General features: G+C 45.2%; 1 protein-coding gene across 1 annotated transcript in view; it reads left to right on the top strand.

Annotated features, from left to right (window-relative positions):
- Positions 1-13,192: 13,192 nt before the first annotated feature.
- Positions 13,193-14,326, top strand: part of LOC115093339 (unconventional myosin-X-like) — a 556,890-nt gene continuing 555,756 nt past the window's right edge. Inside the window, exon 1 of the mRNA XM_029604967.1 lies at positions 13,193-13,283. Coding sequence (XP_029460827.1) covers positions 13,263-13,283 — 21 coding nt within the window. The 5' untranslated portion in view covers positions 13,193-13,262. The remainder of the gene's footprint in view (positions 13,284-14,326) is intronic.

Raw genomic sequence — 14,326 nt, 5'->3', positions numbered from 1 at the left:
GGAAAAATAGTGGCAAGTGTTCTAAACATCAAAATCACAGAACATATAGAAAGACATGGTTTAATGGAACAAAGTCAGCATGGCTTTACCCAGGGCAAGTCTTGCCTCACAAATCTGCTTCACTTTTTGAAGGAGTTAATAAACATGTGGATAAAGGTGAACCGGAAAGATATAGTATACTTGGATTTTCAGAAGGCGTTTGACAAAGTTCCTCATGAGAGGCTTCTAGGAAAAGTAAAAAGTCATGGGATAGGTGGCGATGTCCTTTCGTGGATTGCAAACTGGCTAAAAGACAGGAAACAGAGAGTAGGATTAAATGGGCAATTTTCTCAGTGGAAGGGAGTGGACAGTGGAGTGCCTCAGGGATCTGTATTGGGACCCTTACTGTTCAATATATTTATAAATGATCTGGAAAGAAATACGACGAGTGAGATAATCAAATTTGCAGATGACACAAAATTGTTCAGAGTAGTTAAATCACAAGCAGATTGTGATAAATTGCAGGAAGACCTTGTGAGACTGGAAAATTGGGCATCCAAATGGCAGATGAAATTTAATGTGGATAAGTGCAAGGTGATGCATATAGGGAAAAATAACCCATGCTATAATTATACAATGTTGGGTTCCATATTAGGTGCTACAACCCAAGAAAGAGATCTAGGTGTCATAGTGGATAACACATTGAAATCGTCGGTTCAGTGTGCTGCGGCAGTCAAAAAAGCAAACAGAATGTTGGGAATTATTAGAAAAGGAATGGTGAATAAAACGGAAAATGTCATAATGCCTCTGTATCGCTCCATGGTGAGACCGCACCTTGAATACTGTGTACAGTTCTGGTCGCCGCATCTCAAAAAAGATATAATTGCGATGGAGAAGGTACAGAGAAGGGCTACCAAAATGATAAGGGGAATGGAACAACTCCCCTATGAGGAAAGACTAAAGAGGTTAGGACTTTTCAGCTTGCAGAAGAGACGACTGAGGGGGGATATGATAGAGGTGTTTAAAATCATGAGAGGTCTAGAACGGGTAGATGTGAATCGGTTATTTACTCTTTCGGATAGTAGAAAGACTAGGGGACACTCCATGAAGTTAGCATGGGGCACATTTAAAACTAATCGGAGAAAGTTCTTTTTTACTCAACGCACAATTAAACTCTGGAATTTGTTGCCAGAGAATGTGGTTCGTGCAGTTAGTATAGCTGTGTTTAAAAAAGGTTTGGATAAGTTCTTGGAGGAGAAGTCCATTACCTGCTATTAAGTTCACTTAGAGAATAGCCACTGCCATTAGCAATGGTTACATGGAATAGACTTAGTTTTTGGGTACTTGCCAGGTTCTTATGGCCTGGATTGGCCACTGTTGGAAACAGGATGCTGGGCTTGATGGACCCTTGGTCTGACTCAGTATGGGGGGAGTCAGTGAAAGAGAGACTCCCAAGAACATAATTAGTGGAACATGGCCCTTCCTGAGACACCACTCTGTTTCCTTTCCAAGGGGGCCTTATATTGCGACGGGTGTCTACATCAGGATGTTCGATTTTATGTGCTGGGTTCGGAGCATTCAGAACCCCCTACGTGGCTACCAAAGAGGAATCAGGACCTCTGCCATTGGTTCACTATCCTGATGATGTCATGCTTATGGGAGGATGGAGTTCACCTGAACACGCGTTCGTGAGCTGGCGTATGGATTTGGCACCTCTTTGCCAGAGGACAAGTCTTGTGACATGTCAGTGCTCCTCTTTTCCCGGGGATCAAGCTTGATTCTGCATCAGCGGAGTTTGGACTCCCTGTCGACGAGTTGGCGCAATGGGCCAAGCTGGTGCTGGGGCATGTAGGGCCCTTGAGGGCAGTCTGGCCTTTACCGTGAGAGTTGTTCCAGGAGCAGGAATTTCCTGCTCCTTGCAATCTGGTCTGCGGGGGGTCGTGTTAGCGACCACTGCTACTGGTGGATGGGCCAGGCCAACTGGGGAAGAACTTGCTTGTGGTCGGGCCCCTCGTGGAATTGCATTTTAGGCTTGGCTTCACAGAATGGTCAACAGCGATGGCCTTCAGATGTGCTCTGCTGCAGACTCGTCTGGAGACGGGACTCTGCTGCCCAGCATGTTAGGTGGACCACAGGACGGCCTGGCATGGAATGTCGCATTTCTTGCACTGTTTTCTCATTGTAGTCGCCTTGTACACTGGGGAGAGGCACGCAGCTGGCGACGGGCGGTTGTAGTGCGATGGTGCAACGGTACACCAGTCATTAGATGGTGTCACATGCTCATGGGCATTACAGCGCAAACAGGGCATGTTGTTCCTGGAGTGTGCAGTGAGATGGGGTTCAGAAAGCGGGCTCCACTCCAAGTGGCAAGATTGCTGGGAACATGTCTCGTTCGTTTCTAGCTGCTGTAGTTTTGTTCTCGTGGCTCAAAGCAGGCTGCCCTGAACTTTACTTCATTACCGGGAGGAGGGGCGATCCTTGGCATGGACAGGGAGCCCTGGCCTAGCATTATATGCACAGACCACTGACCCACGACCTCATGCTGCTGCCTTATCGTGTCCTGCCTATGGTGGCAGCAGTCAGTTTTGAGACTGCGCCCAGCGAGTGTTCTCCGTGCTTGCATTCTCTGGAGACTCGCACTTCAATGTTCTTGCAGTGCCATCGGGGAATGTATCACAGGTATGCGGCTTGCTATGGGGGACGTTGGTATCTTGAACGGTGTGCTATGTCTAGGATTAAGACAGCCCAGGACTGATCAAGGGGCATAAGAACATAAGAAATTGCCATGCTGGGTCAGACCAAGGGTCCATCAAGCCCAGCATCCTGTTTCCAACAGAGGCCAAACCAGGCCACAAGAACCTGGCAATTACTCAAACACTAAGAAGATCCCATGCTACTGATGCAATTAATAACAGTGGCTATTCCCTAAGTAAACTTGATTAATAGCCATTAATGGACTTCTCCTCCAAGAACTTATCCAAACTTTTTTGAACCCAGCACACTAACTGCACTAACCACATCCTCTGGCAACAAATTCCAGAGCTTTATTGTGCGTTGAGTGAAAAAGATATTTCTATGATTAGTCTTAAATGTGCTACTTGCTAACTTCATGGAATGCCCCCTAGTCCTTCTATTATCTGAAAGTGTAAATAACCGATTCACATCTACTCATTCAAGTCCTCTCATGATCTTAAAGACCTCTATCATATCCCCCCTCAGCCGTCTCTTCTCCAAGCTGAAAAGTCCTAACCTCTTCAGCCTTTCCTCATAGGGGAGCTGTTTCATCCCCTTTATCATTTTGGTTGCCCTTCTCTGTACCTTCTCCATCTCAATTATATCTTTTTTGAGATGCGGCGACCAGAATTGTACACAGTATTCAAGGTGCGGTCTCACCATGGAGCGATATAGAGGCATTATGACATTTTCCGTTCTATTAACCATTCCCTTCCTAATAATTCCTAACATTCTATTTGCTTTTTTGATTGCCGCAGCACACTGTACCGATGATTTCAATGTGTTATCCACTATGACACCTAGAGCTCTTTCTTGGGTTGTAGCACCTAATATGGAACCTAACGTGTAACTACAGCAAGGGTTATTTTTCCCTATATGCATCACCTTGCACTTGTCAACATCTCTCCTTTGGGCAGGTGCCAGTTTCGGCAGCCTCCAAGACATCGTGTCATGTGGGTCATGGGACAATCTTGTGTCCTGAGCAGACCAGCATGCAATGCGAAACACCATCTGGGGGCTGTCTCTCACCAGGGCCCGTTAGCCTAAGTGCAGCAACAGACTGGATACTCCCATTCTGTGATTGGGCAGTCACCTGGCTTGGACAAGGTGGGTGACCAGAAATTCCTGGACAATGTTTACCTTCCAGAAGGCAGGGCCTTGTTTCTTGCGGTGGGTCCCAAGCCGGTGGTGGCGCGCTGCTTGTGGTAGCTGGGTGCTGCGCCGAGGGACGGAGCATGGTGATGGCTGGGTTGGAGGGGTGTGCATTGGGACCAACTTGTTACCCTGCTGAGGTGGCAAATGACTAGAGTTGCCCCCCCGTGGCATTAATGGACACCTGTAGGCAACGTTCTAGGAATCACGCATGGGCACCCGATCCTTGACCGTATGAGGAGTGATATCACGATCATCCTGTCCTTAATGCCCACATCCCTCGTAGAAAGTTAATGATCCAAAACTGTGGGACTAGCAGACCCAATAGGGTCATCCTTCGAATCGGTAAGTGGACCTCCAAGTTGGGGGGATGGGTGTCACCAGGTAAGGCACAATATGGGCCAATGCCCAGGGTCAATGTTTATTTAGGCTGGACAGAGTCCATCTTTTGGACATTTAGTTATGATATATTCAGCAAATCTCACAGGAGGCTCAGGGGGATGGTTGTTGGGAATTGACGGGGCCGCAGCTAGGTGTTGGTGGGGGGGGGGCATAAAGCAAGGGCATTCCCTATCTCATGCCTGGTGGTGGGTTACCCGGGCCAGTAGGGGCATTTTGGACATGGTGCAGGCAATCATCATGGTCCAGGTCAGCGGTGGACGGCACTGGGAGGGATGATTTGTCCTGCAGAGGTTGGGGCCCCCTTGCTGGTCACGAGATGGGGGGCCCGGTGTGATGTTGCCTTGCTTGGTTATTGCAGTGGATGTGGTGGTGTAGCCTGGTCTTTGGGTCACTGTTTGTGACTTTTGTGTTAGCTGAAGCATTTATTTGTGTAATGTTTTTATTGTTTTATGTTTTTATTTGTAAATTTTTATTATGTATGTATTTTGTAAATCGCTTAGGCCTTTTCATGTAAGCGATTTTTTTTTCTTCAAATTTCACAGATTATTACATGCAGTATTTCAAAAGAAATTCGGTACATATACTGAAAAGAATTATAAAAGCCCATATATAGCATCACTTAAACAGGAAAAATAGCTACTGAATATGCACCTTTAATATAGGAATTATAGGGGCGAGAGAAAATAGAGCGAGTAACAAACAATTTCCATATACTCGAATTAGACAGGAGAGTTACTCTATTTCTTTTAAGTTGATCACATTGCGGACACTTCATTGGGATGACCCAACAGGAAATCTTTCAATTGCAATGGATCAAAAAACACATAAATATTTCCCTGATATCTAATGCAGCATTTGCAGGGAAATTTTAATACAAATTGGGCTCCCATACTAATAACCCTTTCTTTCATAACAAGGAATTCCTTCCTGCATTGCTGCGTTATTTTAGTAACATCAGGATATATCCACAACTTAGCCCCATAAAATAGGGCTTGTCTATTTCTCAAAAACATTTTCAAAACATAATTTCAATCTGATATAAACGCGAACGTTATTAACATAGCTTTTCTTTCCTTTATTTCTGTTTCTAGTGATAATTCTAGTAGTTCAGAAATGTCCATAGAAGGTATGTTCTCTCCTTCAACCTCACGACCCAACTGGGGAAGATAATATGCTCTAGTACATACAAGTAATGCAGTCTCAGGTATCGTCAATATTTCCTTCAGCAGGTGAAATCATCCTGACCACAGGAAAATGTATCACTCGAAAATTCAACATCCTTAAATTATTCTCAACTTTCTCAATTCTTTTTTCCATTGTCATTTCTAAATTTGTAATGTTTTGTTGTAAGGACTCCATTTTTTGTAAATGTTCTTCATGGTCTTGTACTTTCAAGTTAAAGGCTCCAGTCATATTATTATTATTCTCCTTAGTTTGATTTTTTTTACCTCAGTTATTGACTGTGCTATTGATTTCAGAGCCATACCAAACTTTCCCCAGCGTTACGTCCTCAGGTTGCCCAAGACTACATTAACTGCTACGGATTCCAGTCAGGTCTCACCCTGTTCGCTCTGTTTTGCCGTACGCAGTGTTACCTGGGATGGTAATACCAGTTTGGGTCAGCTCTTCTCCTCCAGGACCCATCTCCAGCAACCCGCGAATTCCTCCTCCTCTCGGGACGGTCATCCCAACCTCACTCGTCTTGGGGGTCTCCTGCTTCACCTTCGAAGACTCCAGATGTAAACCGCTTCGAACCAGCTCAAGCAGGGACGAGTCACTCTGTGCTGGAGGTGCCGGCCTGATCGGCTCGCCAGGGCTCAGGGTGATGTCTAAGGTCAGGGGGGAGTGTGTTCGCTCTACCGGCGTCCCCCCAGCGACCAGCCCCTCTGGCATTCCAGTTATTCCCATCGGGAAGCCCTCAATGTGCGGCTTGGAAGGGTCCCAAACCGGAGAGCTAGTCGGTGCTCCCCGAATTTTCCCCTTTCGCTTGGTGTGGGACATTTTCTTTAGGTAAGTTTAGAGGAAGGAAACGCCGTGCAGGAGCTCACTTCCTGCACGTCCTATCTGGCGGCCATCTTGTCCCCATGTAAGCGATTTAATAAATACAAATGCTGGCTCGGGTGCCAGTTTGTAGAGGGGTGTGTATGTGTGTGTGTGTATATGTATATATATATATAGTCACGATCATGCCCATCCGCTCAGCACGCTGTGGGGCTTTGCTGGGCTTCAGGCCTCCGGCTTCGCTCATATACCACGTCCCGTCCACTTGCACAGCTCAAGCACAGCGCTGCTATGGACTCCTCCCGGCCTCTAGTCAGAGTGCCAGGCCTAGTCCTGGCACTCCCAAACAGTACACAGAGAAAAAGGTCTTTATCACAAAAAGGGGTTTAATGTAGTCCTGCAGCCTCACCGGCTGCAGCCCTGCAATAATGCCTGATTGACTTTACAAACCCCCAAGCCTAACTGCTTAGGTTCTCCTTAGCAAGCTTAAAGTTAAACAGCATTTGAACCATAATTTCCTTCCAACCTTTCTTAAACCTCCTTGTATAAATCCAGTATTTACCATCCCCCAACCTCCTGGTTATTCCATCTCCATAGAGGAACAGCTGGAGCTTTCCTCTCCCCAGCTTACCTCCATCTCCTCCTCCAGAGACTCTGAGGAGCCGGGCTTTTGTGGCCAGCTCCACCACAGTGGCACGCCCTCTTCCTCAGCTTCCATAGACTCTGCTGAGTCATAGGGATCAGTCTCTATTTCCTCCACCTGTTCCTGCTCACTCTCCAGCCAGGGGTCAGGTGTCGGTTCAGGGAACCTGGGAAGTGTAGTCTTTGCTACTTTGATCGATCGTCTTAACGATCGATTTTGGCTGGGGGGGGGGAATCGGATCGTCGCGGTTTTGTTTTTTTAAATATTGTGTAAATCGGGGGAGGGCGGGAAAACCGGCACACTAAAACAACCCTAAAACCCACCCCGACCCTTTAAAATCCCCACCCTCCCGAACCCCCCCAAAATGTCTTAAATTACCTGGGGTCCAGTGGGGGGGGGGGGGTCCCGGTGTGATCTTCCACTCTCGGGCCACGGGTGCATTGATAGAAATGGCACCGGCACCATTTTGGTTCCTGTCCCCCGACGTCATGAGCGAAGGAGATCGCTCCCGGACCCCCAGGGACTTTTGGCCAGCTTGGGGGGGGGGGGCCTCCTGACCCCCACAAGACTTGCCAAAAGTCCAGCTGGGGTCCGGGAATGACCTCCTGCACTCAAATCGTGTTGCCGTATTGCAAAATGGCGCCGGCCGTATGGCCATATTGCCGTATGGCCATTTTGCAATACGGCAACATGATTTGCGTGCAGGAGGTCATTCCCGGACCCCAGCTGGACTTTTGGCAAGTCTTGTGGGGGTCAGGAGACCTCCCCAAGCTGGCCAAAAGTCCCTGGGAGTCCAGCGGGGGTCTGGGAGCGATCTCCTATGCTCGTGACGTCGGGGGACAGGAACCAAAATGGCGCCGGCGCTACCTTTGACCTGTCATATGACAGGGCAAAGGTTAGCGCCGGCGCCATTTCTATCAACGCACCCGTGGCCCGAGAGTGGAAGATCACACCGGGACCCCCCACTGGACCCCAGGTAATTTAAGACATTTTGGGGGGGTTCGGGAGGGTGGGGGATTTATTTTAAAGGGTCGGGGTGGGTTTTAGGGTTGTTTTAGTTGTGCCGGTTTTCCCGCCCTCCCCCTTCCCCCGATTTACGATTTTTGACGATAAATCGGGGAATTCCTATTGTATATCGCCTCTAACGATTTTTGACGATTTAAAATATATCGGACGATATTTTAAATTGTCAAAAAACGATTCACATCCCTAATTAATTAATATATTTATATGTATATATATATATTCTTAATAAAGCTGCGGCCCGTTTTCATCCATTATCTGTCTTTGTTTCTGTTATATCAAAGAATATATGCATGGATGGCTGTGGGCCAATCCTAGGTGATGGGGGGGGGGGGGTGGTAGATTGGGATTGGGAGGGTCACAGATGGGATGACACTACAGACACGGCTGCTAGAGTTAAGGGAAGGTGGAAAAAAGAAGCCTGTGACCTACCGATTAGAAAACTAAGATCAGACAGCAAAGGTAAAAAAAAAAAATCATTTTTGAAGTTTTAGTGATTGGCTTATGTTGTTTTTGGGAAAGTGCAAGAGTAGCATTTTCTATCTGCTGATCTCACAATGTATGAGGAGGAACTGGAAGCCTTGCAAATTTGTAATACTGCGGGGCCTGCACAGAGGAGGCAGCAGAACGGGCGTAAGTGCCAGTAACAGCAATCGGCGCCTCCCCAATATCCTCGCAGCAGCAGTGACAGTGGCAGCAGAGCAATGAGAGAGACGCTTACGTTCCTGGCAAAAGATAGGAGGGAGGGGGGGGGGGGATCTGTCTTCAGTGTGTGCATGTGTATGAATGGGAGTCTGCCTGGGGGTGTGTGTGTGTGAATGGGAGTCTGCCTGGGGGTGTGTGTGTGTGAGAGAATGAATGGGAGTCTGCCTGAGGAGATGTGTGTGAGAATGAATGTGTGCATGCTTGGGGGGTGGGGGGAGCAGTGTGAGAATGAATGGGAGCTTGCCTGGGGGTGGGTGTGTGTGTGAATGGGAGCTTGCCTGGGGGTGGGTGTGTGTGTGAATGGGAGCTGCCTGGGGGTGGGTGTGTGTGTGAATGGGAGCTTGCCTGGGGGTGGGTGTGTGTGTGAATGGGAGCTTGCCTGGGGGTGGGTGTGTGTGTGAATGGGAGCTTGCCTGGGGGTGGGTGTGTGTGAGAGAATGAATGGGAGTCTGCCTGGGGAGGTGTGTGTGTGTGTATGGGAGTCTGCCTGGGGGGGGGTGTGTGTGAATGGGAGTCTGCCTGGGGGGGGGTGTGTGTGAATGGGAGTCTGCCTGGGGGGGGGGGGGTGTGTGTGAGAATGAATGGGAGTCTGCCCTGGGGGGGGGGTGTGTGTGTGAGAATGAATGGGAGTCTGCCTGGGGGGGGGTGTGTGTGTGAGAATGAATGGGAGTCTGCCTGGGGGGGGGTGTGTGTGTGAGAATGAATGGGAGCTTGCCTGGGGGGGGATGTGTGTGAATGGGAGTCTGCCAGGGGGTGGGGGGGTGTGTGTGTGAATGGGAGTCTGCCAGGGGGTGTGTGTGTGTGTGAGAATGAATGGGAGTCTGCCTGGGTGTGTGTGTGTGTGTGTGAATGGGAGTCTGCCTGGGTGTGTGTGTGTGTGTGTGAATGGGAGTCTGCCTGGGTGTGTGTGTGTGTGTGTGTGAATGGGAGTCTGCCTGGGTGTGTGTGTGTGAGAATGAATGTGTGCATGCTTGGGGGGTGGGGGGAGCAGTGTGAGAATGAATGGGAGCTTGCCTGGGTGTGTGTGTGTGTATTATTATTATTTTTTATTATTTAATGAGTTTTATATACCGTCATTCGGAAACATAAAAATAACGCCATCATAACGGTTTACAAAATAAGGTTACAGGGATAAGAGGGGGTTAAACAAAGTATGCAAAGTACAAACTGTTATTAAGCATAGGGGATAACGTGTAAGGATTTAGTTCAGTTTTTTGTTTCATTTCTTATTTATGAAAACCTAGTTGTGATGAATTTCATTTATTTATTCATGAGGTTGGATTGGAGGGCGATGATGTTGTGTTGTTCATTGGGTGAGTTGGTATGCTTTGTTGAACAAACACATTTTTAACTCCTTTTTGAAGGTTTTTAGGTTTTCTTGAATTCTGAGCTTAGTCGGTAGGGAGTTCCAAAGTTTTGGGCTGCCAAGGGAGATTGCTCTTTTTTTGGGTTGAGGTTAGTTGATTGAGTGCGTTGGTGGTGTTTTTAGAAGTCCCTTATTTGCTGATCTAAGGTTTCTGCTTGGGGTGTGTAGTTGTATGTAGAGGCTTAGCCAATTTTCTTGTTCTTCATATATATATATGGACCATAAGCACTTTTTTCCCGACAGCCAGCAAGAGTTCCTCTTCCTCATCATCGCATCATCATCATCATCGCATTCCCCAGGTTCTATACTTCTACTCATCTACTCTTCTACTTGACTCTGTATCCAATCTTTTGCTGCAGGTCTCATGTGACATCTACTGTTTTCCTTTTATGTTTCTTTTTGTTTATTCTGCTAAATGAGACTTGTTAGCCAATACGTTTACATTACAATGTTAATTTTGATCTAGTTTACCCTGTTCAAAGTTCCTTAACCTTGTTCTATGTAATGCCTCTAGGCAAAAATTTATGTTCTGTTTCAATGTAAACCGATGTGATCTGTATTTCATACAGGAACACGGTATAAAAAAAATAAATAAATAAAATTTTATGTAGGATGGATAGGACTTTGTATTCAATCCTGAATCTTATTGGTAGCCAATGAAGTGAAATAAGTGTTGGGGTGATGTGGTCATGCTTTTTTGCTCCTGTGAGGATTCTTGCAGCTGCATTCTGCAGGATCTAGAGCGGGTGAATGGTGTTTAGAGGTAAGTTGTGTATGAATAGGAGTCTGCCTGGGAGGCGGGGTGTGAATGGGCTCCTTCCTGGGGTCTGTCTGTGTGAGAACGGGAGCCCGCCTGGGGTGTGTGGTTGTAAATGGGAGCTTATCTGGGGTGTGTATGTGTGAGAGAGGGAGAATGGGTGCTGCAAGTGGATTCCAACCTGCCAATAGCTGAAATGAAGATGCTGCTGTTAGATTCCAACCATAGAAGAGCTGGAGATGTCTGTGGGTTTGTCTGAGAGGGAGTGTATGTGTGTGTGTGTGTGTGTGTGTGTGTGTGTATAAAAGAAAGAGAGGAGAAATTTTGTGCCTCCCTCTTTCACTAATCCATAACAATCTCAGGGTGACTGGAAATCAAAGTTCCCAGTTATGGAGATCATGAATTTTTAAATCCTTTTTAGTTTTATTTTCAGGTGTTATTTGTGTCTTTTGAAATATTTTATTGGTGTTTGGGACATTTAAAACTTGTAAATGAGTTTTTAATTATTTGATCTTTTATTCATCAGCTTTTTTTGAAATATTAGTATGTTTTTAGTATTATGATTATGTATTATATTTCTTGATTTTATTGTTTGTTTGAGGAATAGTGATAGTTCTATTTTTTCATTGTTGCACTGCATACAGTGTCTGGCTTCTCGTGATTTCCAGTTCAGTTTTTGTCTGTGTGTTTGTATCTCTACTGTATGATTGCTCTATGCTGTATTTGGTGAGGGTCTGTTTATGTTCTGCATGTGTGACTGAGGTGAGGTATTCTCCTAATAGGAAGTGTATTAGTGTTTTAGGGCTTTCGGAGGGTCAAGCCCACACACATCAAAATAGGCCTAATACCATATGGATTCCAAGTGTCTTTTTTGCAGGGATTTCTGGTTGGCATCACAGCAGTGCATGTAAATATAATGTAAGTGATATTTTTACCTCAGAATATTGTACTTTGATATTTTTCATGTAAAATATAAATACATAACTCTTAACTGTGTGTGTGGAATGGGACAGGGGGCATTGTGCAAGGCTATAAAATTTACCTAGGGCACCTAATACCCTTGCACCAGCCATGGATTCTTGAGTGGGGGGATGGTGTCAGTTTTTAAAGTTTGTATCACTGAAGGGAGCTGGGTTTTGGTTGTGTGTTGTTTTTTTTTCGTGTGCCCAGGAGAGAGAATGAATGAATACCAGAAGGGGGGCAGCACAGTAATTGTCCACACAGGGCAGCAAAAAAGCTAGCAAAGGCATGTATGTGCATCTGAGAGAGGAAGCATGAGTATGTATGAGAGAGAGAAAGTGAGTCTGCATATATGAGAGGGGGAAGAAAGTTTGTGTGCGCTCTCTCCACCATTAATCCACAACAATCTCAGGATGACTGCAAATCAAAAGTTCCCAGGTATGGAGAGAGGAAGAGTAATTTTTATCCTTATTAGTTTTAATTATTGGGTGTTTGTCTGCTGTTTTGAAATATTTTACTGGTGTTTGGAAAATTTTAAAAATAATTTGTTTTTAAGTTATCTTTCGTTTACGTGAATTTGTTACTCTAGTTTTTTCCCTCTGTTAAACTGTAAACCGATCCGATATGGTAATCTACTATGAAGGTCGGTATATAAAATTAATAAATAAATAAGTTATTGGATGTTTATTCATCAGCTGTCTTGAAATATTTCTTTTCACTATTTTTATGGTTTTACTATTATAATTGATTTATATTTCTTGATTTTGTTTGATGTTTTATGAGGAATTATGCTATTTTTGTTTTTTTTGCATTGTTGCACTCTATTCAGAGTTTGGTGTTTATATTTACAATGTTACTTTTTTTATAGATAAGAATATTATTGTTTGAATGCTGGCAGTTAGTGCTGTTTTTGTATGGGAGGCTTACTATTTTGTAATTGTTTACTCATGGCTTTGGAAGGGTCAAGCGCACATCTAACATGCATTACAATAGTCCTAATCCATATGGGTATTTTTACAGGTTTTCTGAATGGCACCACAGCAGTGCATGTAAATATAATATACAGGTTGTTGTAAATGATATTTTTACCTCAAAAGACTGTTCTTTTCAATGCAAAATCATCTTATTATAAATGTATAATTTTTAATTGAGCATCTTAGAGGGCTGGGGGTAGGGGTCAGGGGTTAAAGTTCACAGCATCTAATACCCTTTCACTAGCCATGGGTTCCAGGGGAGAGTGGGTAGACCAGGATAGGAAGGAGTGAGGGAGAGGCCACACAGTAATAATTTGCACAGGACAGCATAAAGGCTAGCACCTGCCCTGGAAAGACAGACACTAGAATTACCCAATTTATTTTAGCTTTAACAATTAGCTCACTATTTCACCTCTCCTACAATTTCCTAAAGCAATACTCGCCAATCCTCTGCAGCCAGCACAAAGTTTTCTTCTCTTCTCAATACTCCCACAGGATTGGGCCAAAGTATCTTCCAGAGAGACTGACAAACCTACTGAAGAGGATGTTATACTCGAATCGTTAGGAATGGGTGAACGAAATCCTCAGGTAGGTAAAACATTGAAGACTTCTATAGAAATAAGGGGAAAAGGGCAACCTCTGGAAAGCTGTGTACACAAATGCTCATATAATATGGGAAATAAATCTTTGCAGGCAGTCCAGGAAGCTGGCGTGGATATAATCATGGAAAACCATGACTGCGGGGCTAAAATAATCTATTCGGGAGGGACAGGTTCGGAAGATGGGGAGGAGTGGCACAATCTATCAAAAATATATATTTAAGCAGCCAAACTGCAGGGTTTATGAGGTAAGGAGGAAGGTCTGAGGGTTAATCTGGAATATTCATCTATACTGGTGGGATGTAGAGAAGAAACGGATTGAGATTTAATGAGGACATTCACCTCGATGCTATTGCTAGGAGACTTCAATCTGTCAGATGTGGATTGGGACATCCTGGCTATGGTGAAATCTAGAAACAGGGCCATCTGAATTCTCGGCAAGGAAATCTTGTCTTTCAACTGAAATATTAAAATCATTTGCAATTACCATTTCTTTCAGGAGGTGATTAGAGAGCTGGATCAGGGGAAGCTGCATTTGTAGTTTATTTGGATTTCAGTAAGGCATAGGTGACTTATAAATAAACCAAGCGCCATTGGTACGGGCCCTACAATGAAAGGGTAGTGATAAATGGCGCTTCCTCCACGCAGGGCTCGCTTCTGGCAGAGTGCACTGCTTGTACTGATATTGTGCAAGGATTGTTGGAAAAGGTTTGGCTTTTTGTGGATGATAACCACAACTCCACAGGGTAGACAGCCGGGAAGGTGATGTAAAAAAAAGAGGACGAGTCTAGCAAAACTTGAGGAATGCTCTGGAGTCTGCAAACTAAGATTTCATGTAAAGAGTGCAGCCATACATTTAGGATGCACAAAGCCAAGGGAGGAGGAGTCTAAGGGGTAAAATTCTTGTAAGCATGAATCAAGTGTGGGATTTGGGAGTGATCATGACTAAACAATAGATAAAGCGACAGTAAAAGCCAGAAAGCTGCTTGGCTGCACAGGGAGAGGAAGGGTCAGCAGAGAAAGGGAGGTGAC

This window comes from Rhinatrema bivittatum, chromosome 6 (assembly GCF_901001135.1).
Source record: "Rhinatrema bivittatum chromosome 6, aRhiBiv1.1, whole genome shotgun sequence".
NCBI lineage: Eukaryota > Metazoa > Chordata > Amphibia > Gymnophiona > Rhinatrematidae > Rhinatrema > Rhinatrema bivittatum.
This window is presented reverse-complemented; position numbering and strand designations above follow the sequence as displayed.